This window comes from Corvus moneduloides, chromosome 2 (assembly GCF_009650955.1).
Source record: "Corvus moneduloides isolate bCorMon1 chromosome 2, bCorMon1.pri, whole genome shotgun sequence".
Classification (NCBI taxonomy): Eukaryota; Metazoa; Chordata; class Aves; order Passeriformes; family Corvidae; genus Corvus; species Corvus moneduloides.
The window spans coordinates 111,803,938-111,831,915 of record NC_045477.1 but is presented as its reverse complement, the minus strand read 5'-3'; the positions used below and the strand labels follow the sequence as shown (position 1 = coordinate 111,831,915).

General features: G+C 37.3%; 1 protein-coding gene across 2 annotated transcripts in view; it reads right to left on the bottom strand.

The window, feature by feature from the left end:
* The window catches only part of IL1RAPL1 (interleukin 1 receptor accessory protein like 1), a 711,140-nt gene that overhangs the window by 603,149 nt on the left and 80,013 nt on the right, over positions 1-27,978 (bottom strand). The window contains exon 2 of one of the 2 annotated variants that reach the window (XM_032100865.1): positions 22,416-22,521. In XM_032100865.1, the coding sequence (XP_031956756.1) occupies positions 22,416-22,497 (82 nt within the window). In that variant the 5' untranslated portion in view covers positions 22,498-22,521. Of the gene's footprint in view, positions 1-22,415; positions 22,522-27,978 lie in introns of those variants that run through there. The other variant, XM_032100866.1, reaches the window with a different exon arrangement.

The window sequence follows — 27,978 nt, the reverse complement described above, 5'->3', positions numbered from 1 at the left end:
ACTTTTAATATCTAAATTTCGTCTCAAAGTATTTTATAGAACCTGAAATAGGCTAAAAGGTTTTTGTTTAACTTTATTCGTTAATAATATAACACTGCACTGTCATGGCTTTGAATTATGGTGCATTTATAAAAGTCAAACATCAGAAAAGAAAATTACTCCTCCCTGTGATCATAACATAAATTTAAAAGTGGAGCCAAATTTTATGGGATTGAAAATGATGTGGCTATTAATTTAACACAATGATTTTGTAGAAATGCCAAATATACCATGCAGTCTGCTTGACTGCTGCCCTGTCAGTCCTCTCCGCCATCAATCACACTGGTTATCCCATTGTGTTATTTTTGGTCTACTAACCTATTTCAGATTAGACTGCACAAACATACACTACACAGAACAGAAACAAATGTGATGTCATATAATAGAATCTCTCCTAGAACCATAATATTTCAGGAAATGTTTTATTACTTTACAAAAAGTTCTCAGTCAGCATATCAGGGATGTGCAGTGCAACACAGTAAAATAAATTAAAAGGTGGATAGCCATGCATAGTGAAACAAAAATTAGAAAAATCCTCTTTGATGGTCAAAAAGAGAATTTTGGAAGTCAAATTCTGACTTCTGACATTTCATAATAATTTTTGGGTTTTTAATCAGTCCATAGTTTCACTGATCTGTTTTGTTTTACAGACACTGAAGGAAAGCCAGCTGCCACCAAAAGATTAGAAATTGTCTTTAAAACATTAAGTAAACACAAGAAAAGTGTACATGAAAAGTTGAACTACCAGTAAAGCTAATTTAACATCACCGCTCTATTGTTTGTCAGTTTCTAACATGTACTTATAAATGTCAAAACACAACAGACCTCATACAGGAAAGAAATTAAAATGGAAGGGCTCAGCTGCTCCTGAACAAGGCACTTTCCTAAGGCTAATGCAATGCAACATCTCCCTTCATTCCTTGTTCAGTCTGTCAAAAACTTGGATCAGTGAGCTTTTTCCAGCCAGAGAAGTAAAGTTACACAGATAGGAAGAGAAGGTAGGGGAGAAACTGTAAACTTTGAGCAAGTAAATTTAGGCCAGCAGCAAACTGCTACCTCCTTGCCCAGATCAAGAATGACACTGTAGCTCAGAAAGGTGTCTGAATTTTGATGGCTCTAGGGCATCTCATGAAATAATGCAGTTCAGCTGCTGCACTTTCTATGCTTAACAAAGGCAATACAATGCCAGAATCAGTTATTGGGAGAAACTATAAAAAAGTTCAGGTTATTTTAAAATATATAGGGGACCGTATCAATGTAAGTATCTGAAGGTAATTCTACCACAAGCCAGGTGAGTAGGCCTCTGCCTCCTGGACACAAAGATTCTATAATCTTTCTTTCTTGGGGGAGAAAGACTGGCCCATTGGTAACCAAAGCCAAGGGCCCACAGGTGACACTAATAGGGTTATTTATCGTATGAAGAGATGTGGGGCTATTCACATAAGTCTTTGCAGCTGTTGCTTAGTGTGCAAACAGCAACACTTTGTAACACTCAGGGAAGGGGAAACCTTTTGTTGTATGAAAACCAAAAAAACTCTGAGTTTGACACTGGTGTCTTTGGCAGGCCGAAGGAGAACACCTCTCCTGCCCACTCTCCCTAAGGACAGTCCCCCTTTTTGCCCATCCTTGGCACCACTCTTCTTGCCCTGCTCTGCCTGTTCTGGATGGTAGGGCAGAGCGTGCCTTCGGCAAGTTTGCTGGTGACACAAAACTGTGTCTCCAACCAGGTGTCTCCAACCACACCAGCAGGTAATGTTTGCTAATGTCCATTTATGTTCTCTGTATCTTCTGGCTAGTCCCAACCTGTAGATGCTAAACTTTCAGAGTCTAGGAATCTTCTTATTGTTGATTGAAGCCCATCAGGCCTCAGCCAGCAAAATGCAAAGCCTTGGTGAAAAGAGTGTTTTGAAGAAAACCTTCAAACCCCCTACCTTGGCAAAGGTGAACAAACCCATGACAAAAGTGACTTAAAAATTTTAGAAGTTGTATCATTTCCAAAAGAACCACTGCCCACAGCCCTCTGGCTGTGTCCATCTGGCCAATGGCTCACGCCCCAGACAGCCCAGCCTCCAAAGCCAGGGCTCTGCAGTGTGCGGCTCGGGCTGTTGTGTGGGACCGTGTCCAAAGCCTCACAGGGCTCTGGGCACATCAGGAGCTACAAGTGCCCGAGTCCGAGGACTGCTCCATGCCAGTTCCAGTGCGTTTGGCTGTCGAAGGGATGTCAGGTGTGGCCCTTTGTGACCCAGGCGCGTTGTGTCAAGGCCCTTGGTGATGCGGGACACTGTGGTGCCCAGAGGCCATTGTGACATGGCAGAGCCCCGCCCTGCTTGAGGGGTGTCTAAGGGGCACAGAGCCCTGGGGTCCCCATTCCCGGGAGAGCCGCTGTCTTACGAGGAAGCAGTTCTCCTGAGAGCCTCTGCAGCAGAGCATGATGGAGATGCTCAGAGAGGAGACGAACCCCAACTCCCCCCCTGCCACAGAGCAGCCGGGCCTGTGCATGAGGGCCGAGGTGACAGCCAGCCCTGGAGGGAGAGGGGACGGAGGGAGCTGGGGTGGAGCCGGAGAGCAGCTGCCTGGGGGCCAGGGCCTTGTAGCCCCTGATGTGCCAAGGCTGTCGACTCCTTCCTCCACAGCCGGGGCACAGAGCCAGGGCCCTGCCCCGCACAGCCCCTGCTGGCCCCCAGGCCTCTCCCCTGGGTGGTGGCTGCAAGAGCTCATAGAGGAGTGGGAGAGAACAATTAAGTGGATCGAGTGGGACTGGGCCAAGGAGGAGGGAGAGGAGAACCCCTCCATGGGCCAGGAACTGCACCAGTGGGAAAATCTGTCCCAATGGAAATCTGAGAGACGCCGAGAGCTGTCCCAGCAGCTAGACATGGCAGCTTCTCCAGCCTTGGCTGAGCACGGGAAGGCAGCAGGGGCACAGAGCCAGGGTCCTGCCCCACACAGCCCCTGCTGCCCCAAGGGCCCCTCAGCTCCCCAGCCAGGAGCCCTCAGGGAGCAATGGGAGGGGGCAGCAGAGGGGGCAGAGCTGCCAGGGCCGCAGACTGCGAAGTGCGACTTGGCCACAGAGAATGGGAAGTGGAAACACTACATGGACCAAGAGCCATTCCAGAGGGAAGACAAGACAGATGAAGAGCTGTCCCAAGAAGAAGACGACAGTCACAAAGTGCCTTCCCACTGGGAGCTCTCCACTGACCAAGAGTTGTCCAAAGGGGAAGTCAGACAAGGCCCCATCTTGTTTCAAGATGGAGATGACAGCAACAAAGTGGAGTCTCAGAACAGCATGGAGTGCATCACGATCCACACCATCTGGGTCAACCCCAAGTACCCACAGCTCCTGCAGGACCCTGACGCTGCTCCCCAGGAGTCGGCCAAGGCAGCGGCTTCTCCGGCCTCGGCTGAGCAGGGGAAGGCAGCAGGGGCACAGAGCCAGGGTCCTGCCCCGCACAGCCCCTGCTGCCCCCCAGGCCCCTCAGCTCCCCAGCCGGGAGCCCTCGGGCAGCAGCCGGCTCCCCCCAAGAAACGCCCGTCCCGCTTCAGGCGGGCGCTGCGGGCGCTGCGGGCGCTGCTCTGCTGCCCCTGCTTGAGGCCACGGCCGGACGAGTAGCACAGGTGGCGGCCGGCCCGGAGCCTGCCCGGTGTCCTGAGGGAGCCACACGGGCTGCCTCTGCCTGGACGTGTCCCTCCAGGCCCAGCAGGACTGCCACACAAACCATCCTCCCATTACAATGAAAGCTGGGCTTAGGACACAGTAGTAGTAAGAAAAAAAAACCAAAACCAACCAAAAAACCATGAATAACAAGACTAGGGATAAGAAGATGATGAAGAAAGAGTAGTAATAAATAATAAGAAGAAAAAGAATAATAAAAATAGTAAGTTGAATAAGAATAATAAAAATAAGAAGAATACAAAGGAGAAGAAGAAATCATAGTAGTAGTAGTAGTAGTAGTAAATGAAGAAGAAGAAGATGAAGATGATGAACAGGGAGAAATATTAGTGGAAAATTAGAAGAATAAGAAGTATAAGAAAAACAATATGAAGAATAAGAAAAATAAGAATGACTAAGGTGAAGAAAAAGAAATAGTAGTAGTAGTGAAGAAGAAGAACACTAAGATGAAGATGAGATACTACTGGTAGTAAATAATAATATCAAATTAAAATACACATCCACACATCTAGAATCACAGAATGAAACGAAGGGCCTTAAAGATTACCTAGTACCAAGTGATTATTTTCTGCTCTCTCTCAGACACCTCTTTCTTATTTCTTTCTCTCTATCTCCCCTTTCTTGTTAAATAAAATCCATGTTAAACAAAATCTGTATGTTGTCATCATATGCTCTCATTTGCACCCTCACTGGGGCAGAGGCATCTCTGCCTAATGGGATCATAACACCTGTGCAGGGTCCCTTCCAGCTGCAAGCATTCCATGATTCTGTCAGCTCCTCGCTTCCCTTTCCTTCTTCCCTCTTTTTTGAGCTGGGAATGTGTTTGAAAATGTCCAGCAAACAAACATTTGCTGTCTGCTCTGAGAGCCCACATAGCTTCAGGACCCTGTCACCTGCACAGCTCCCATGTGAGGCATGGTAGAAACAGCACCCTGGGAGCCTCGGTAATTCCCCTCTGTGATCCGTGGCATACAGTGCAATGGTCTGGAATTCCAGCTTCCAGCAAGGAAAAGATGTTCCTGCCCTTTAAGGCAAAGCTCTGAAAGGGCCAAAACCCAAGTAGAGCAGGATCTTACAATGACATTTCATAACCCGCCTTCATAACTTAAGGGTTGTTTTAGCATGTGAGTTGGGAAAAATGATTTGGAGAGGGTCTTTGGCAGTAGCTGCCATGGGTACATATAGACACTAAGAAAGAAACAGAGCAGGCAAAGAAAGGCTGAAGAGAAAGGAGGACACAAACAGCACTAAGCTGAGAAGGTGGCACTCTGAAAACCAAAGCAGAACTTACTGAAAAGGAATGGGACAGAAATAAAGAATTCTGCAACTTTTATTTACTATCCAAATAAAATTTCCTCCCTTTATCACAAACCTACTGATAACAAGTTATCCAGCATGGTTTTCAGAAAGTACTTAGCTCTGAATTGATGTTGCAGGCTGCAGACACAATGAAACACAGAACAGCATTTTTCCTCATTCTCCTCAGTAGAGGACATGACGAGGCACTAGGAAGAAAAGGGCAGTTTGCGTTCACCTTTCAATGGGACATGGAAGGGCAAAAAGGTCTTGTAATCTCTTTAGCTGTTCCCACAGTGATGCGAAGGCTGATCCCAGACCCCAAGTATCACATTAAGGTGTGCCTTCATGCAATGCTTGCTTGGTATTGAGGGGCAGCGTGGCAATTTTATTCACTGGCTGTTCTCAGTGGTGCCAAGCAAGAGAACAAGAGGCAACAGGCAGAAACTGATGCACAGGAAGTTCCACCTGAATATGAGGAAGAACTTCTTCACTGTGCAGTGACTGTATACTGGAACAGATTGCCCAGAGAAGTTGTGGAGTCTCCTCACTGGAGATATTTAAGAGCCAACTGAGTACAGTCCTATACCACGTGCTCTGGGACGGCCCTGCTAGAGCATGGAGATTGGACCAGATGACCAGATGTGGTCCCTTCCAACCTTACCCATTCTATGATTCTGTGATTCCTAAGGACTATAATTGAGCAATTTGTCATTTTGTTTCTTCTTCTTCTGATGCTAAAGATCAAAGTGATGTACAATTCACCAGAAACCTACTGAGTTTCTTTAAGCAGAAAAGATTTACTTCTGTTCTGAACATATTCTAAAGATTTTTGAGGAATTTGATTGTCAAGAGCAGTGATCTTGAAATGCAACTAGAGGAAGTACTTTCTGTTCACAGAGATTGTCAAGGAGAGAAGATCAGTAACAGCTCAAAAGTGAAGAGGGAAACTTGCCAAAAAATTGGATTGTTGGGTAGAAACAAGGGAGAGCATCCAGAAAGAAGGAAGTAATAGACTTGAAAAGGTAAAGAACATTAGATTGCATTTAGTTAAAAGCTATAAAATTGTCTTGGTAGACTAAAGACTGAGAATTTTATGTTTCCTGCCTTTTTTTTTTTTTTTTAACAAATACACAGTTCTCATGGAAGTATCTAATTTGGAAAGTTAACATTTTTCTTATAAAATATTTCATGTGGGAATATATTTGCCATACTTAACTATATTAAATTCAATATTTAAGTTATACCTTTTACTTGTTCAGGGTAAATATGTTCCCCAGTTCTTCCAACATTTGAAATAAACTAACATAGCTGGTTTTAAATAAGGAGTATTTGGCAGTTAAATATAACTGACTGGAAGATTCCAAATTACTATATTTTGAGATCTCTTCAGACTGATGCTGCACACCATCTCTCTCTCTCTCTCTCTCTCTCTCCAGTTGTAGCTGGTTCATTACGTAGATATTTCACATACATGAAGCAGACTGACACCACTGATAATTTGTATGGGACTTGCAATTCATTGCAAGGTAAATTTAAAGTTCCTCATTCAGATTTTGTTTTAAACAAATTAGCTCTCCCTTCATCTCAAAGTGCTTCACCTCTTTATAATCCCATGTTACCTGCAGGCAGCCAAGACTGAGAGAAAATCACTAACTGAACACTAGTAAAAACCAGTTTGAAGTCCCACTGTTAAACATGAAGCACACTGCTTTAGAATTATATTTGTATTTTATTCTAATTATCCTTTCAGACACAGCTATATAACTGTGTTGGGAACTGAGTAAAATGGAATGTTACATAAAACAAAATTAATTCAGAATTTGTTTTTTCATTTAGTTTGAGCTTTTTTGTTTGTTATTAAATTGTCTCCTCTCCTACCTCTGCCCAGGGTTTATCTCTGTTTTTTTCCAGTGGAAGCAGTTCAACCCTTCTTTAAGACTCTGAGTTCAGCTGCACATGAATCAATTTAATTACCTGTGATTAGCTCCTCAGATGACACACTAATCCATTTGGATACCAACATCAGAAGGAAAAGAAAATAAACAAAGAAAAAACCACTGTTTGAAGGGTTCATCCTTGAGCATGATAGACACCCAGCTGAGTCCTGAGGAAAGTATTAGATCCCGTGATACCCAATTCAGAAGACCAGAAAAAGTGCTCTTTCCACTTTTTAAAAAAAAAAGTTTAAACTATAGACTAAAATGGTGTTGAAAAGTCAGCTGTGGTCAAGGAGATTCATCTGCAAATGTTTTTAGTGCTTACCATGAAAACATATTATATCCATTGATCCAATCTGAAACAGAAAACATCCCTAACCATACTGGAGCTTCTTGAATGCTTAAATTTTGTGATCTAGGATTTTTGTGCCTATATTCTAATTAAAAGGAGTAATATGAATTAAAACCACACAAAAAGTTGGTTTGATTTTGTGATTATTTTGGGGAGGGTTTTTTATTTTTCTTGAGGAGCAAAATGTAAGTATTAAGTATTATTGCCCTCTTTCAGATAGTCACAAGTTAGCTAATGAAAACCTAAGCTTCTTGCTCAATAATTAGTATCACTCATTGTTTCAATGATGCATTCTAGTATGCTCAATACCTATCAACTGAACAGTTTTCTGATAGTAGAAGTTTTATTGACAGGGTTAGCTACACTTCATGGAATTCTTCCCAATCACACAGTTTGTTTCAAAGGTCTTATTTTAACCAATAATATATTAGAGAAATCAGAGTTGCAATTCATTTTAAAAACCCTTCATTTAATATAACAAATTTTTAAGTTATTGCAATGAATTTAAATAACTTTATATGTAAACAAAATAAAAAATGGATGGGTCTATCAGGTTTCTACTTACGTCAGGAACTTCATCCCTACTAGCCTTTAACAGAAGCAGTAAATTGCCTTAAGGAAAAGAAAAAAATTAAATTATGCAGAAAGTTGAACTAATAGAATATTAAATTATCTCTTTTGATTTCATTATAAAGCCTTTTTTTAAGGAAAAAGTTAATTTATTTTCATTTAGATTAATTCTTTATTTTACTGCAGATAACCAGGCCTGTTATCAACTGGCTGATTTTGTCTTTATTTTCCCTTTTTCAGATTTTCTTACGATATTGGGTCTACTAGACTTAGTTTTTAACTCATGCATTAGGTCATTCTGAACTATAAAAGAGTATTTTGAGACTCCTAGCAGAAGGCAAGAGTCCATATGTAACTGAGTCAGTTTCCCAGAGAATTTGTGCAAGCTCTGTCCCTGGAAGTTTTAATAGACTCACATGGATAAAGTCCTGAGAAATCTGGCCTGATGTCAGAGCTGACCCTACTTTAAACCTGAGACATCCAAAGATCTCTTCCAACCTGAATTATCCTATAGAAGAAATCTGACAAAATCTAAACTATTACTTGGCTCAGCCATCTTCAGTTCATGACTAAACCTTTGTGCCAACAAAACCACATAAATACAAAAAAACCCTTCAGTTGTGGTCAAAAAGCACTTCAATATTATTCTAACAACTGTAGCAAAGGAAATCCACACCAGTTACTGGAATGGTAGATTCCAGGTAATGGAATTTGGCTCCGCATTTGTTTATATTTCATACATACAGGCAACTTTGATCATTCATATTTAGATTGTGTCAATTTACTACAAGTCAAATATAGACTTGTTCAGCAGGTATTACAATTTCACCCCAAAATTTAAAAAAAATATACGGCACTGCACTGCTTATACCAAAACTAACTACAGTTAAAAATAAAAAATCCATAACCAATCCACAAACGCAATGAAACTCAGCAACAACAGTCTTCAAGTAGAAGGAAAAGGCAAGAGTTTTTCTTTGCTTTGACAGAAGTAAATGTAAACAGAAACTACTCTCATATGTGACTGGCCATTCAGAATTGCTCAAAGCAGTGAAGGACTGTGAACAAAGCATACGTAAAACATTATTCTTCTCTCTAGAGCGTGATGGAAATTGATGCCTGATGTTTCCCCTAAGCGAGAGACAAGATTTAAAGTTTTCATATTAAATTTGGCATAGAAATTAAGATCAGGCAAATGGGAGAGAAAATAAAGAGCTATTTTCAGTGAACATATCAATGAAATCAACCTAATAAAACATAAATTCAATTATTTTTAATAGTTGCAGGTAGAAAAAGAAAATAACTGGCAAGTTCTCAGAGTATAACAAAGCATCTTTGATGGAAGTAAATAATTAGAGAATCATATACTTTTAAAATTACATAGAATCATAAAAGTTGGAAAAGACCCCTAAGAACATTGAGTCCAACCTTGGACTGAACATCATCACGCCAACTGAATCACTTCACTAAGTGCCACGCCCAGGCATTTCTTGAGCACCTCCCCTGATGGTGACTCTACCACTTCCCCAGGCAGCCCATCCCAATGCTTCACCATCCTTTCAGTGAAGAAGTTGCTCCTGATGTTCAGCCTGAACCTCGGTGCAGCCTGACCCCCACGTCTACACCTTCTTTCAGGCAGTTATAGAGAGTGATAAGGTCCACCCCACGCCTCCTTTTGTTCAGACCAAACACCTCCAGCTCCCTCAGCTGCTCCTCATCATACTTGTGTTCCAGCCCCTTCCCCCGCTCTGTTCCCTTCTCTGGACTCACTCCTGCCCCTCAATGCTTTTCTTGTAGTGAGAGGCCCAAAACTGGACACAGGATTTGAGGTGTGGCCTCACCAGTGCCGAGCACAGGGTGGCAATCACTGCCCTGGTCCTGCTGCCACACTACTGCTGATCCAGGCCAGGTGCCATTGGCCTTCTTGGACCCCTGGGCACAGCTGGCTCATGTTCAGCTGCTGTCAAACAGGACCCCCAGGTCCCTTTCCTCCAGGCACCTTTCCAGCCACTCTTCCCCAAGCTTGCCTGGGGTTGTTGTGACCCAAGCGCAGAACCTGGAACTTGCACTTACTGAACTCCATACAACTGCCCTCAGCCCATGAATCCAACCTATCCAGATTCCTCTCCCAGATGGCACAGCTTGTCACAGTAATTCACTTCCAAGAGTTCCTATAATTTACTAACATTTGCAGCTGTCTCTATCAGGAAAAGTAATTCAGAACTTGGACATAAAATCCTCAACAGCAATGTTTTTGGTGAGGAGGGTTGTTGCACTGCCTATGGTTACGTAGGATGTTATGTGCAGCAGACAAACTCTTTCTCTCTATTGATCACAACTGACAATATCTTGAAGTTGATGACTATATCCTGTCACAGAAAAACAGGTTTTAAACCCTTTCTTGAGTTTCTGAGCCCAGGAACATCTAACAATTTGCTGTCCAGTGATGGGTAACTACCTTACCCTGTTAACATCTTTCCTCTTGTACATCTATACAGAAGGAAGGAAATGGGAAAAAGGCTCAAAAGTACTACGGAATCTGAATTTCTTTCTCATCTAACTTGTAGTGAAAGACTGACTCACAGAGAACAACTAAAACCAACCACTGAATCAAGCAGAAAAAGTGATTATTTCTGGAGACTTAGCACGACTTCAATATTTTCCTTGGATCTCATGAGTTACCAGAAAGAAAAAATTGAGATGTTTCAAACAAGCAATATTTTTATAGTGAGAAAGTAATCCTTTCAAATGGTCTTGTTCAAGCACAGTTGGAAATGAATAAATAATACTCCCTAGTGAAAGCAGTAGCATTTGTAGGTATGAGCCATCATAGATCCTCCATGCACCATCTACTGCAGAGTTGGTACGGACAGCAGCATTTTAACCATCTTCAATACCAGACACACACAAAACATGCTGGCTTTGTACATGGATGAGTATCAGCTACTTTCAAATGCAAAGGTTTATTACACGTGCATTACTTAACAGTGACAAACTGAAACACAGCCATGAATGAATAACGCAGTCCAGCTAGTTAAATATGCATAAAATTTCATTTATTTTCTGTTTCCCTGAATTACAGATAGCACGACACTAGTCAGATGATAATAGGAGAGCTGCTTTTTCATGAAGTGTTATTGTGAAGGAGGGCTAACAGCTTCTCTAGGCATTGTAAAAGTGTAATCACACTGAGATTCAGTCACTTACATCCTGAAAATTGTCCACTAGTTTAATTTTTTTTTTTTTTTTTTTGTGAAAGTGTTTGGGCAATGACCTTGCATTTTGATGTACTGTTGAGCAAACTCTTAGTGATAAATTTTTAGGTTGATAAATAACACCCTGTCCAAACTATTTTTTGTTATGACATCTCATTATCTTTATGTCATTGCACAGACTTATGATAATTTAACTAGGAATTTTAAGAAAAAAAGTTCAGATAACAGTAACGGTGGCTATTTCAAGGGAACCAATAATTAATATTAATTTATTAATATTTTTGTCATAAATTTGTTTACTTTGAAAATTTGAGAAAAAGAAGTAAGAAGTGTTTTCCCTAATCTCCAACATTACATATTATTTTTAAGTGGATTTTATGGTATATATTTCAAATGTATAGAGAAAAAAATATTATCATTAAAAAAAATAAGCCATCCTATTTTATCATTCCTAATCAGCAGAAGCAATTTTTTCCTTCTCTCCTTGACATGAGAGCTATTTCTCACAATAAAAATGTATTTTCTGACAAACATGGTTTGCCATGGAATTTTTTACAGACTTTCTCTAGTTTTAAGCTTCCTGCTTCATCCATTAATAGTCTCATTTTGCTAAAAATTCGCAGGAAGGAGTACACTAAAAAATGAAAGCATGCATATTTGTAAATTCATACCAGCTAGCATTTCTGCTGAATAATTGTTTCAAAAAATGTTTATTACTGAACTAGAATGTCTTGTTACTGACCCTTATTCAATTTCCTAGAAAAATACAAAGTTTAAGATTTCTTTTGTCTCTCGAATAACAAAAATAGAAATTGCATTTTAAACCCTGCCAATGGCAAAAATAAACATACGACACAAAAAAAGTGATATTTTTGCAGTGTGTGTGAAGTGCCTGGCACAGCCAGCAGAATGAAAGCAATGCACTCACTGGCCTCCATGCTGGCCTGCCCCTTGTGAACCCATGAGCTATGCATTAGTCACTTCTAGAAATGACAGTTTGACTCCTTCTCATACCTGGCTCAGATTGATTGATTAGAAAGGGCTCAGAAGTTAACACTGCTGTTCCATGTTTCCCCTCCTCCTCTGCTGTGCTGCACCCCAGCTATCAGCTGTGTGAAAGCTTAACAGTGTCACCATAGGCTCCACGATCTGTAGGAAGGAACTAAGCCTTCCCTCACAGCACAGATATCTCTACATACATATATAGGGATTTTGCATTATTCTTCCCTGTCTGTTTTGCCTTCAGAATTCACTCTGGGTTATACCACCAATGGCATTCAGCAGAAAATTTGGAATTTAAGACAAGTCTACCTTGTACTTTTTTAAAAATAGTATTAACAATAGCTTTACTGCTGGCTGCTCTCTTTTGATCTGACCAAACCATGTATGTTGCTAGTTTTTAAAAAATTTGGTATGTTATGGCCTGCTCTTTTATTTTTAATATCCCAAAGTCACTGTCTTTGTTTTCCTTGCTATGATAAACCTCATAAAAAAAAGAAATATACTGAATTATACAAAAGTGTTCAAAGGTAGGATGCCCAGCATTAGCAAATTACTTTTCCCATAAGAAAAATAGTGTGTTCCTTGTATTAATAAGCATATTAACTATGGTTAAAAGTGAGGCAGGAAAGCAATGGTAAAGTAAAATGCTAAATGTTAAATATGCTCATTTTTTCATGCAGCTTCATACATGCCTCATTTATTGTCTCATGTTTCAGCAGACTTTCAATATATTTGTAGTTTTCAAGAGATACCTAATCTTACTGTGAAAGAACTGAACATTCTGAGCAGGTACCAAGAAATTTTAACTAAGGCTGCTTGTGGGTAGTTCAGATTTCAGAACCTGACATGACAATAGCTCCAGGTGTTTTCTTAATATGTTGCAACTCCACATTAGAGCAATTCAGAGCTACTAGCCTAAACGTGTCACAGTTTCCACTGGAAGACGAGGCAACCCATGATGAGTATGTTCAGGGAAATTTTTATCTGGAAAAACAAAGGGTCTGCAGCATGTACATATAACCTTTAGGAGGTTTTCCTAAATTTCTTAAAAAGACACTGTTTAGTAAAAAGTCCTGAAGACAATTCAGCTGTGCACAGTCCTGAGCAACCTGCAGTAGCTACCATTACTTGATCCAAGGGGGTTGTACTAGATGATATTAAGAGCTGACTTCCAACCTAAATGACTCTGTAATCAAAACTGGAATTATCAATTGGAAGTATTTTAACTGGAATTAAAATAGATTTGAAAGAGAGTAAAACCTGCTCCTTTTCAGCAAGAATGAAAAAGAGTCATTTGTGGAAGTGAGCTAATCCACTAAATGAATTTTCAGATCACTTCGACACAATTGTCTGCTTTGTATCTGTACAACCAACAGTTTCTTGAAATGAGTAATGCATTCAGAGCAAGGTGATGAAATTACAGGAGCACTCATCTCTCCATAACATTAACTGTGTTGTAATTTACCATGACAGCAGTCTGATATTTCTCATAATTGCAAAAAAATACTTTGAAAAAAATTATAAAAATACAAATCTTACAAGAGCTTGTGTATCCTGCTTTTGGAGCAAAGACCGTCACAGCTAAAACGAGTCTGAACAAGAATGGATGAAGAATTCAGAACTTCAATCTAAAGGACAACCTCTTCTTTTCAGGCTTAGCTGGTTCTCATATATCTGTGTATGCAGCACTGGTAGCACTTTCTCTATCCTTCAGGAAGAGCAAGTCAGAAAGTATTTTAATAGGACAGATTTAATAAATTTTAATTTCCTCTAGGTATAACAACAAAATATATTCTAATGGGCAGAACCTTTTTTCACCCCTATTATATCTATATTTTAATAATATTTCACAACTGAGTACACTTAAATAAAAGGGACAAATACATCAGATGGCCAGTACTTGTCCTTGAGGGTTTTTTTGCCTTCTTATTCTCCACAGTCATTATTCAACATAAAATTGACAGGATAATATTCAAATAAATAAATCTTCTGCAACAGTGATTTCTGATCAGAGGTCACTGGCTCTTTTAAATGTTTTAGGCCATTTGCCAACAGATGCCAATCAGTAAAACAATCACTAACAGTTCCCCAGGGAAAATAGGGACTGTGGAAGAAAAGAGTCATCCTAAGCAGCTACTAAAACTCAATGACCGAACTATGCAAGAATATCTATTACTGTCCTTTTGGCTTCAGATTTTGTTTTGTCTCCTTTACTACCATTAGTCATTTCTTAATATATATTGCACATTATAAAACATTGACCCTTTGCTAAAACACAGACAGTCCTTTCACATACTGTGGTATTATGCACAATCTCACAGGACTCTGAAAAGTATCAGGATGGATCCTAGAAACAACAAAAGGTCATATAACTATTTTTAAAATGCCAGCCATCCTGTTCATAAATGCTTGCAGGAAAAGTAACAGTTACTGCTTTCATAGAGTCTCCAAAATAAGTAATGTGTCACAAAGGATTTATGCTTGAGATGCAATCATTCCTTACTGTCCAAATTCTCCATTGGAAGAGAATTATATTTCTTTCTTTCTTTACAGTATAGTCTCCCCACTACCCTTTGGTACACAATCCTCATATTTGCTGTTCATCTGACATACTGAATAGCATCCTTAGCTTGTAAAAGCAGAGTAGAGACCTTTGGAGCCAAGCCATCCCCATGCCCAAGCACTGTTTAAGCTAACAAGCAAAACTTGGTGTTCTTTCCATCAAGAATATTATTCAGCATTTTTTAAATGAAAACTGTACATTGAAAATTACATCGTAGCAGTGCAACACAAAATATTCTGTAGCTAAATAAATATGCAGTATTGTAAAATATTATTCTTCTTAAAAAATCTAATGCTTCCCATATACTGTTGACATAAACAAGCAAACAGAAAAAAAACCCAAATAAACCTCATGTTCAAAACCATATTCTAAAGGAACCCTCTAATTTCCTTAATATGCAGAAATTTACTAAATAAGTTGATTCTTCACTCCTACTTTCTTCCACTATCTCTTGATTCACAAAGAGCAAGTCAGGCCTTTTCACCCAACAATAATCAAATGGAGGTTTACCTTCATAAACTAAGAAAGAAATTGAGGATCATACCAAAATTGGTGTAAATGGCTTTGTCAGAATTACTGCAGGATGGGTATATGGATACTTTTGATGTCTAAAAGAGGTGCTAAAGGACACTAATTGCTCTTCTGACATCCTGGTGCCGTGTAGTAATAGCAAGCTGTAAAAACTTTCTGTGGATTATTTCAGAAGTTCTCTCACAGTTGTCTCCAATAGACAATGAAAGTTCAGGACAAAGAGTGCAAGTGTTGAAGAAGGAGGCAGAGCATTTTCATAATCTTTGCATCTCTAGATCATCTAGGCCTGTCTCCCAGAGGGCATAAGAAGAAATCATTTATTTCAGTTGAATCCATTACTGTATTGCTTTTGAAGGTTTTCTACCTTTAAAAGAAACGTGCAAGTAAGAAAGCCAGTAACCCCCTCCTCCACTAACACACAACTATCTTACAGAATAATTAGGAAAAATCCAAGGAAGTGGATACACTCAGTTAATTAATTCTTCAACCATGAAGAGGAAGTTTTAACATTAAAAATTAAACAGTGATCTCTACTACACATTTAAATGGGGAGGAATAACCATCTTTAAATCAAAACAAAACAGGTACAAAAAGAAAACTAAAACATCTTTTATTCTTAGGATAAAACTCAGAAGAATATTAGTGTTAATAAAATCAATATGGAATGAATTAATAGATCACAGTATAAGAAAGTTGCCTGAGAATGAAACAAGGATTTCTGTTTATCTCTATTGTATTTCTAACTGTAAAGATTCAGCCTCATCTTTTTCTCTCTTCTCCCTCAAAAAGAAAAATATTTCTCAGAGTTTTCCCCATTCAGCCCCACAGCTACAAGCATAAACTAGGCTGCATATTTATGTGCCAATTCAAAATGAGGTTTTTTGAAACAATCCTCATAAGAAGCAAGGTTCACTTCTTAATCAGGTCATGATGCAAAAATAATTCCATTCCCCAGTGCAATAAGAAAGGTACACACATATTTGCTTAGGACTGATATTCACTATACTTTTTCTTGCTGTCACCAGAGAGATAGGAAAAAAGGTTTTGATAGCAATAACAGTAGTCTTGATCGTTCCAGTTCAAAAAGTCATTGCTCATGGAAATTAATCTTGTACATCAAATAGACATAGACTCTAAATATTATGTCAGGTTCTGCATAACCACACAACAAGCCACAAGTCTCATCAATTAATAATGGAAAACTAACATCCTGTAACAGAGTGAAAACAACAGCTAGGAGCCATTAATATCAATTGACATAAACTCCTATGGTTTACAAGAAGCATATCCTTTAATTGTTGTAATTGCTTTGCTCCAAGCTCACAGGACCTGGAGTACCTTATATGTGAGTGTTCTGCTTATAAATTGTATAAAAAAAACAACAGGTACATTAATTTATTTTTGAACCATCTTATTGCTATTCAGTGAACACCAGATCCAATACGACATCCATTAACTAATTACCTTTTGACAAGAAGCCAAAAGGAAAATACTTAGGCAACCAAAACACAAGCAGAATTAAAACCAGAATGGAATTACCAAAAGGGAGATATTAAGAAGAACAGGACTATTTATGTAGTACCACACAATTAGGACACTAAATCTCACCTGGAAGGCTTAAAAAAATTAATAAAAAATAAAAATACTCAAATACAGGGTACCAGATCTCTGCTAAGCCTCAGCACTTAATTATGTGCAATTTCGCAAACTGTTTTTGGTCATGTAAACTGGATTTTATATATATATAAATAAATATCTTCTGTAAAATAGTGACAATTCAATGATTAAGCACAAATGAGTAAACTTAATTCAAAAATTGTTCCTAGATGCAAAGTGTTCTCATACTCCCTTGACTTACTTATATTCCTTATTTTTTTTATAATGACATTGTTGCGTTCTCATTATGACATTTCTCATGAGGTGCAAAATCTTGGCTCTGTTGATGTTAAGGCCTATATTGCACAGATATGCTTCCACTTAAAAAAAAATTCAAAAACCAGCAGCTGTCTTTTAATGCAGAGATATTCTTTATACATATGTTATTATGATTGAAAATATAATTATTATTTCACGAGCAATAAATCATAAAAATTCATGGATGGCCATAATTTAGAAGAATATCTTCATATAGTTCTTAAAGAACAACTATTTGAGATTTTAGTATATATTTCCAGTCTGTTCCTCAGAATTCCACTACTTTTATAACAAAACTCTTGATTTATTTTTACCTCATTAAAATTAATATTTTGCTCCTACAAAAACATAGTAAAATTCAATGATACCATCTCGAAGTCTTTACTACCTTATTTTCATAATATTGATCTTTCATCCAAGTGCAACAACAAGAACCACCCATATTGAGTAATAATAGCTAAGGCACAAAAATACTAGACATTAGAAAGAGAAGTAATCTTCTGCTACACGACAAAATATGTATCTAGACTCAAGTCTCATCATAATGATGTGAAGAATCTCATACATATCCCAAAATCCCATCATTTTCCTTCCAGCTAAATCATTCCATCATAGAATAAATTTGATCTAGAAAAGAAAATTTCTATTAACAATAGCAGAACTGAACACAGAATGTTAAATGACTCATAATGCAAAATAATCCGTAGAAAAGCAGAAAATTAGAGGCAGTAATAACAACTCTCACCGCTTTTGATACAAGGCAACCAGATTGTTATTAGGCAATCTGAGCATGAAAAAAAGCGAATACAATAATACTGCCTGAATGTCCTGATCAGCTCATAATTGGTTTTATGTAATAAAATCTCTTTTCATACTTTTTCCCACATTTTCCCTTTTACCACGTTTAAAAAAAAAAAGAAAAAGAAAAAAAATTCCTAAACCTTTCTTTTGTCTATTCAGCATCCTTGGAAAAAACCACCAGATGGCAATGAAGTGTTCAAGTATTTCATTTAACATATATATTATAGGGAAAAAAGTCTATACGCATCAGCATAAGGCTCTCTTTCCTAACCTACTTCCTCTTTGATGAATATTAAATAATTCATAAGCCAAAACTCTATTCACCACAAGTAAGTGATCAAACACCATTCAACCTGTAAAGAAGAGACTTTTAGAAATCTAAGTTTCTATGGACGTAAAACCACATGACTTTAAAAAAATCAACAATTTAGTTCAAACCATGAAACTGGATAATTTCAGGTTAAAATCACTGAAAGGAAAACATTTAGAAATGCATTACCATAAAGTTCCCAAAATACTATCAAGGACTGAACTGAACTCCACAAAAAGTAAATCTACAACTTTTTAGGCATATCACAAATGTATATGTAGTTTGGTTTCAAGCTAAGAAACAGGCATTAATTTCTGTATTTTTGAAGTTTAAGTCAATTCCTGTAAAAATCAATTCCTGTAAAACTATGTGCTGAACGAATCAAAATATGTAGGTTTTAAGTATTTATTCTTCCTTTGCATCAAGCAGATCACAGTGATCAGACAGGAAGGAAGATGCTTTAAGATATTTGAGGGAGCTGAGAAGTAGTGCAAGAGTCAGCTTTTCATTTAGAAGATCTTATCTGAGATCTACTATGTGCCAAATGAAAGTTCCTCTTTGCAGTTACTGTTGCAGGCTCTGAAGTCTCTCCGATTCAGGGAGGCTTCACTGAATACCTGAAACACCCAATTAATAAACACGACGTCCACTGTGAAGTTAGTGGTTGGAACAGGGAAGCCTGCAGCAAAGAATACTTTCTTTCTTGAGAAAATACTACAACTTGTAGGTATTGTATGGTCAACTATAATTGACAGGAGAAGTTAGGGTGTGCTTAAGTCTTTTGCATACGCGGATTAAGAAGAAGCTTCGAGCATCATCAGTACATAGTAATGGAATTGTTGCTACAACTGCTCACCCATCCATTCTCCTGTAATGAGCACAGTCATCACATGCTCTCAATGTAAAAGAAATCCAATGTCTATTAAAGAGTAGCTTGAAACTGTTCAGAACTTATTTAAAACATTAACTGGGAAAAAAAAGAAGTATCTTCTGTCAGATAGAAACACAATCATACAAGATAAAGTGTTAAACAGGTAAGTTGAAAAGCTGTGAGCAAACTAATTGAAAATATGTTTTCTAGCTAATGTAATAAATATTTGATAATGCTGTTCCCTTTATTCCCTATATTATTATATTTAACTGATTCATAGCACACAGCAGTAGAAAGATTCAAAGACTACCTTTAAGTAATTTAATTTAAGCGCTTCGGATAAGGACTGCTCTCAAGATCAGAGATCTAACCCAATGCAGCACAACCTAAGATTTCTTCTATTGTAAAGTCTTTTTAACCTTCTTTTCAAACAAACAAAACCAAGAATACTATATTGATTCTAATTGTTTTCACACACACCTAATTATATGATATAACTTCAGTCCTGAAAGCCAATAGACAGTCAGAATTGCTATGCATTTTTAAAAAAATGACTTTCTGAAGGTAGGTTTTCATATTCTTGAAAAATAAGAGAAGTGGTTGGGAATATATCTCTACCAGATGGAGAAACTCATACTTTTATTTACTATCCTTTTAGCACAGCTGATAAATAAACTTAGAAAAGAGGTGAAGTACTTTAGCAGGAAAAACCCAACTGGCAGTATTGCAAAGACATATTTTCAAGGACAGATCTCTTTTTAATATCAAATACTGAATATACAAAATAAACATAAAATATATAATAATATATATTCAATAAATATTTTTAAAATATGTAATATGTATGAAAATATATAAACTGAATAAATAAATAAATAAAGAACACAAGATCTGTGGTTTTAGGTTTGGTCATTAGAAATAGGATCAACAAAAGCGAATTAGAAGGAGTAAGTCCCAATCAGAACAACTATTTAGCATAGTAATGCAACAACTTCTTTATTATATTCCTGTAATTTACAACAGAGAAGGAAGTAAATAAAAGCAATACATCTTGAAAAGGTGGATACTGAAAATCCATGTTTCTAACAATTCATAAGTATAAAAATATTACTTTTTTTTTTCTTTTTTTTCTTATTTTTTCTTGCTAGTCACTTTGCTTTCATGGTGACATTTCAAGGACAAAATGCACTCACAAGTAGAACTGACTGAAGAGATGTAAACCATGCCCTCACCATGCTCTGCCTCTGGTTAACATAAGTTCTACTTTCCAAGTTGATTTTTTTTCCTACTTCTGAGTTGCACAAACTTTAGGAAACCATCTATATTTTCACAGTACAGGTGATTCAATCTTATTTTGTTAAAACTTCTGTTAAAGTAAATAAGGTTTTCCTTGTAGAAACACTTCAGGATTACAAAAATAGCCCCCCTGAGCAGCCAAGAGAGGTAAAAAAATCAACCCAAGCCAAACAAAATCAAGCCAAACAACAAAAGCAAACCAAGAAGCACTACACATTACTACAGTCCACCTACCACTGAAGAACTTCTTCAAATCTAAAATCACAAAGCAACATGGCCAAAGGCAGAAGGATCTGAGATTTCAGTAAATCAGACATTTCTCCTTTGCACACACAGTGTAACAAACTGCCCCCATGGTGATACATCTAACTGAAGCTTTATACAGGAGAAGCAGATTTCATGCAAAAACATCAAGACCCCATGTTACAGTAAGGTATGATCCAAAGATTTCCATCATAGTTTTTCCTTTTTATTACAGCACCAGGATGAAAACACGTTCTAGATATCTTGAACCATTTTGTATGTTTTTTTCTTTTGCTGGACAGCAATTATATTACTTTCCCAAACATAAATTAAATTGTATATTTACCATTTTTTCCTTCCATTGGTTAATCAGATGAAGAGGATACAGGCAAACATTTATGAAATAAAATGCAAAGACAATCCAAGTTCTTATAATTGTCACTTTTAAGTAACAGGTGTTGGCTGGACTTTTGTTAGTTCCTTAAAAATGGATGTCTTTGTAAAATTTACTTTAAGATGATCGACAATGTTTCTACTAAATTTGGATTAGGAGGCCTTGACTTAAAACTTAGAAGTATTAAATCTTAAAAAGAACAATCTTAGCCAGACACATTCAAAGGATATCTAAATGATCTATCTAGGCTACAGCATCCTATAAACACATCAACCCATTGCCAGATCCTTCGCTCTGCACACAGTCTGTGTATTTCAGTTTTCTTGAGTTTAAATAACCTCAAATATACTTTAATCTCAAGTTTTCATTGAGAAATACCTTACTTTGTAGTAGTACTCCATATTTGCCTTCCACATCAACATTTGCCTTCTACATCAACATTTCCAGCTACTAAAATATTGGAGACATAATCTGTTTCATTCTGTTGTTAGAAATATAATCCATTGAAAATGCGAGGTATAATTTAAGATGTTGCCAAAAATGTATAAAGAGCTGTGTTCTCCCCAAGCACCAGTTTACAACTACTACCAACCAAAACACAAAAATAGATCAGAGACAGACTTCTGGAACAGCACAACAAAAGCTACCTAAAACACTCCAATGCCAAAAGAAAACTTACAACTGAAAACAAACTTAATTAACTAATTCAATCAACATGGGATTAAGACTTTCATTAACCCAACAATATGGAATTAAGACTTTCATTAAGGATTTTGTTTTCTTTAGTGCAATACAGCAAGAGAGGTTGCAGAAGTAGTATCCTATTTTTTTCATTATTCAATGAAAAGCCAAAGAGAGTAAAATTAGAATTTCAGGGTGAGACACAGAAAAAATTAATCCAAAACTACCCAACTATCTGAGTACTGACTATTTTTCTTTGCTGGATTAAACTCTTCAACCACATATTAGGTGGTATCCCTTTCAAAAACACATTTTGCTGTTCACTTTTCATGGTTATTAAATTTAATGTGTTTGATCTATTTGATGTTGCTTAAACCCGAACTCCACAATCTTAATTTCCCAAAGTATATAGTAAAACAGATAAATTCAGTAAGCCAACAACACTGATTGCAACATAGTCTTTTAAGTAAGTTAGAAAGTTCTGGGAAGAACTTTCCTTAAGCAGATGAATGGTTGTATTCACTTCACATTACATATCTGATTTTTTTTCATCAAGTCCACATGACACAAAGTCTAAAAATATATAGAAGCTGCCAACTCTTTCTGCTGCAGAATTTGAAATCCTCTTAACTATATTCCAAACCACCATAACAACACCCTAGTACATACTTGCAAACATTAAGCACTTCGTACCAAGCCACATTGTAACCAGAGATAAAGATTTACTTACCTGATCCCCTTTTGGTTACAACCTTCAAGCTCTGAGTCAGAGTAGCATACAAGAGAACCAAATTGGGACTAGGAGCTTTCATCTTCTGTCTTTCCGTGGTTGCTTCCTACAATACCACAAAAAAGAAAGAAACACTGGTTGAACATTGGTGCTGAAAAAGTCTTGAAATAAATAGTCATGAAACGACATTGTGGAAAAGCTAAATACAGTTTTGTGATCAATTTAAGGCACTAAAAATGTTTTGTTCTTTCTTTAAAAAAGTATGTAAACTAAAATCACCATAAAACAAACACATGCACACACTACATTTAACCCTGGAACTTAAGCTAAAATTTTGTCTACACATTGAAAATTCATTGAGTCCCTGCTAAAACTTTATAACAGATCTCCTGAAACATCTCTTTATCTCTTTTTATCACATAACCTTTTCCACGCACCAACAGGAAAAAGAAAATAATGCCCTTCTTCATTAGTTTTACTCTTATTTATTAATACCACAAATTGAGCACAAGATTCACAAAAAAACCCCAAACATTTGATTTAAAAAAATTCTGATCATCTTAGGAACAGAGAAAGGGGAAAAATAAGAGCACATCAAAGTAACCAGCAGAGACACTTGTAACTTGCATTTAGATTATCAAATCTCCATGCAAGTTCAAACTACCATATTCACTGCACTAAAATGGAGATAAGCAAAGCACAGATGTGGCAGTGCAGGGAGCTCCAACCACTCTGTTTCCTGAGGCCAACTCAGACAACCACCTACAGTGGTCAGCAACACAAGCTTGCATCTACCGCAGTCAAGGTGAGAACTGGTGAGTCCCTTTTTCTGTCTTTTGCATGTTTTCCCCTAATTGGTTAGTGTTTTCCCGTTCCTGTTTTATGTATATTCATTTCCCTTCTTTAATATGTATTAGTTCTAGAAAGTTCTTTGTTCCTCGACACCCCATTGGATCCTTCCCTAAGTCCCTCCTATGTGTTGTTCCCATTGGTTCCCTTCCTGTCAATCCCACCTGCTTTTCTCTATCCATTGGCCGAGATCCCTTTCCCCACCTATTCTGTACCCAGTATAAGGTCCCTGGACCCTCCTACCAATTGGCCTCTTTGTCCTTGTTGTTTTACCAGACTAAGCTTGCGTGGGACACATACAGCGTCCCCTCTCTTTCTTCTTTGCCTTTGCCTGCATGCCTGCCTGACAGTGACAGGAAGATACAGCCCCTTCAGGGTGAGGAGTTCTACCCCTTTTCATTGTGTGTTGGGCACTGAGTGCTGCCTTCCAGAGGGGTTTCAGCATTGACCCCCGGGCTTCTTTGTGTAGGCACACGAGGGGTAAAACCCCCTTCTGACAGCTCTCAGTGGCTGAAAACCCCTCCACACAGACTGTGTGTTAGCCTTCACCTCCAACATGCGAATAAAAGCTTTGCATTTCTATGTGCTTACTCTGGGGATTAAGTGGTAATAGCTTCTGGTGAAAGCAGGGACTAAACATTTTGTTAATTACTCATGTAAGTAAGAGGATGTCATCTAGTCATGGTGATTTTCAACTTTCTTCAGGATAGGTTGGTAGGGCTAACACCTTATCTTTCAGTGTGTTGAAAGAGAAGACAAATCTGCCTATTTAAGCTAGACAGCAGCTTATCTATGCTATCTATATTCATTAGAGTAGCTTACACAAAAATATTCTTGTCTAATGGGGATGAGAAAGGACTGGGATCAGTGGTTCTTTAATATTGTAACTAAGACCCAGATTAAACCAATGCGGTTTTGATCCTGGCCTCTTTTAATCACAACACTGGACAGCAACTGAACAAATTCTCGGAAGGTAGCACATAGTACAATTTTGATTTCTAAAGAGACTGTGAATCTTTTGCACTTTCATTGATAATTAGGTTACTGAGTACCCAAGACATTTTTTGAAAGTAGTATCTTAAAATATCTTCATCTTAGAAGAGAACAGGTTAGAAATAAGAAACAGTAGGGGTATGAAAAAAGACATTATGGGAAGAATTGCTTAAAAAATGATGACCTCGTATATAATCCGTATTACAGCTTTACATTTCAAGACATTTCAGAAGTAAGCACAAACCTACATTCATTATTATGAATTTAATAAAGATGAGGAAATGAGATAATATATTTTGACAACAGTTTGTAATGTCTTAGTTTTTATAACAATATTTGTACTCACAGAAAAATATACAAATGTTTGTTCATTCATTGTCTTTAACAAGCATCAGCATTTTAGCATCACAGTAAAAGACTTTCATTTGCCTACATTCTCATGTTACTTCAGAAAATTTAGGAAACTTAGAAATTAAATATGAAATATGGGATTGCTAGGAGGTAAATCATGTGTAATGCTAACATTTTTAGTTAAGTTTAAAATTTAACAAAATAGCATGACTACTGGCAGTTATAAATAATAAAGATCTTTAGAAATTTAGAAGCTAGCAATAAAGGTTAGTTTTCCAGGGGCACAGTGAGTAGACGCCACAATGTGTTATGCCACATTTTGCTGCAGACCTTAGTCAAGTTTTCTGAAATCAAAATCTCATTTCTCAGTCACTGCACTAACTGATGCTGCAGGAAATCCTGAAGCTGATATCTTCAGCCTCCAGGGTACTAGCAAGAGTCAGCTCCTTGCTCTGTGTGAGCCTAATAAATATTGCCCAAAGAACTACGGGATCTTACTATGCAACTACAAATCCAGTAAATAGGTTCTGACAGTGAAAGCATATCCAAACACATCCTGTTTGGGCATACATCAAAAGATAATATTGCTGATCACTGTGAACAAATGTAAATATGTACATATATTTGCATATGTATATGTATGCATGTATTCATTTGTATTTATAAGTATTTTTGTAGGAAACCGTGGAGCAGCTATAAAGATTGATTCTATCAAAGTGAGCCTCAGTAAATACAATAATATCAATAAGAAACTGTTCAGTAAGTTAAAATCTTATTTTGCCCCATGCATATATCAGGAATTTAAGTTGTCAAGTCAACAAGGAGAACCATTATTACAATAATATAGCAGAAATTGCATTTCAAATGTCACTATGGAAGCCATTCTCATGTACATTTATTCTCAGAGATTCAGGTCTAACTTAAAGGCATAAGCAAAACTGGCTGCTGCCTACCTGGCTTGTGGTAAATCCCTAGAAAATAAAGTCTGCTATTGTCTTTGGAAATACCAGAAAGAACTTACTACTAAAGGGAAGAAAGAAGGGAGGGATGACTCCCAACAGCAGTCACTGCCTCCTTACAGCAATATAAGCAACAAATCAGGTCTTACATAGGCTCTCCCCAGAGCCTTCCAACCCTTCTCTTCTGTTTATACTCCTTTTTATGAAGGAGAAGTATTTCTAGTCTTTTCTTCATTTTAAAAATCAAACGCTCAACCAAAGGAAATACAAAGATCAGTTTATTGGAGCTGGTGCCTCACGGCTCTGGAAGTTGTCTGGGTGGTTGGAAAATCTGCCTCATGTTATTCATATGAGTGATTCAAAACAGATATTTAACAGCTCTTGTCCCTTGTTCCGGGTGAATGCCTCGGAAATTGACTATTCTAGAAAATGTCACCCTTGTGAAATTGGTTGTGAAAACAAAATAAGCAAGTCAGAAGAAAATATAAACGGAACATCCCAAGGGGAATCCCACAACAAGTCAACAAAGTCAACAGAAAATGCCTTCACTGCTGCAATGAGTATGCCCGAGGCTTAGATACTGTAACATATTCAGATAGCTTTTGAACTAGAAAACAAAATAAAAGGCATAATCCTGAGAAGTCAAATTCTTAACACGAACTCAAGTGTGATATCTCATGAATTGGAAATAGCCTTCTTTCAGCAATGAATTTTTTAAGGAAGAGATTATTTTACTAGTCGTTTAGCTGTAATTTATTTGTTTTTTTAAAAGAACATTAAGAAATTCGGATTTTAACAAGCAGAACAAGTCTGCTGTTTCTTTAAGCAATAGGCAAGTAGCTTACATGTACATCTACAAAAGTCATTTTTATGTGGTTTTTTTTTCTGATTTTCATTTACTTCTACTAAAAGCCAAGACAATGTATGGTAGTTATAAACTTAATTGCTGGTTTTTAAGCTGAATCGATTTTAGCATGTTTTACATACCCTTTGGGTATAAGACTGCTATACTCCATGGGTGAATAGTAGACTAAGAAAGTCTTTTAGAAACAGGGATTTTTGGTTGATTTTTCTTTATAAAATAGCAAAGATTGAAATATTTTTTCATCTTTAGGCAGTATTCACGACTTCAAATTTTCAGCAGTGGGTTGTTTGTTTGCATGAACCAAAGCACTGAAAAAAATGTTAAATATTTCTGCATAAATATGTTGCACACAAATTTGAACTGGGCATATTAATAATTTTTTTAAATTATTTTCTGTAGAAGGTGTCATTGCTTGACACAAAAGTGCCATAGCATACCATTTGCATCACCAAGTATCTAATTTTCCAGTTGAGACAGAAATAGAAATACAGCTGTATGTCAAGACTAAAATTCTTTGGGGAAATGCCAAGAATGCTTTTCCTCTTCAATTGTCATAAATACTCACTGTGAGGAAAATGCATACATATAGACACATGCTTCCCAAAACAGCTCAGCAGACATTAAATTAACAATAGTTAGGCAGTTCCTCATAAGACAGGAAAACAGAAAAGAAAATTTTGATTTCCTTATTTTACTTATGTTTATTATGGGCCTTTGCCAAAACTTGAATTAAACTTAACTGAAGTAAGAAATTTTCCATGGGCTCAGTCATTTACAGTAACTTTAAGGGGTTGATTCTCAGTTAGCCTATTAATGCTAGCTGATGTCCGTTAACTAATTATTTGAAAATAATTTTTCTTCCCATACTGTTGTTCTAACTTTGAAGAATGTTTTTTTATATGTGTTCAAAACTGCTGCATTATCTTTCTCCATCATATGCCCTTCAAAGAAAAAGAAAAAAAACAAAAGAATTGCAACATCCTCTGAACTCTGCAAGGTATTTCATGACTGTTCTGTGGTAATCACACGGAAGTGCCAGTAAATAATGAATGAATAACAAAATTACAAAGAACCACCACCTGAATACATAAGAAAAAACCAAAAAATATGCCTGTTCAGTAATAGTCTCTTTTTATGTGGAAGTTCTTCACAAATGCCTGAATAGAATGACATTAGATCTAACAAGGTGTAAAGGACAGTTTGGTACGTCCAGAACATAACTCAACAACTTAAAGAAAATTCTTTAAATTCTTAAAGTTCAAGGAAAAACTAAAATTAGAATTAATGTGCTTTCATAAATGTGTCAATTCATTGTCATGATCTGACCTAGAACAGTGAGACAACCCAAGCAATTCTTAAAATGTTAGCTAGAAGAAAATATACCTGTTTCAAATACAAAAGTCCATAAAATCAGTCCTTTCCAGAGTCCCAGTAAGCAAAAAGATTCAGCAACCAAGTTATGAACTAATGAGAAACCAGCCAAAAGCAACAGGAAGGCAATAAGCTACTGCATTTACTTTCCAAGTCATCCTTGTTTCTTCATGCT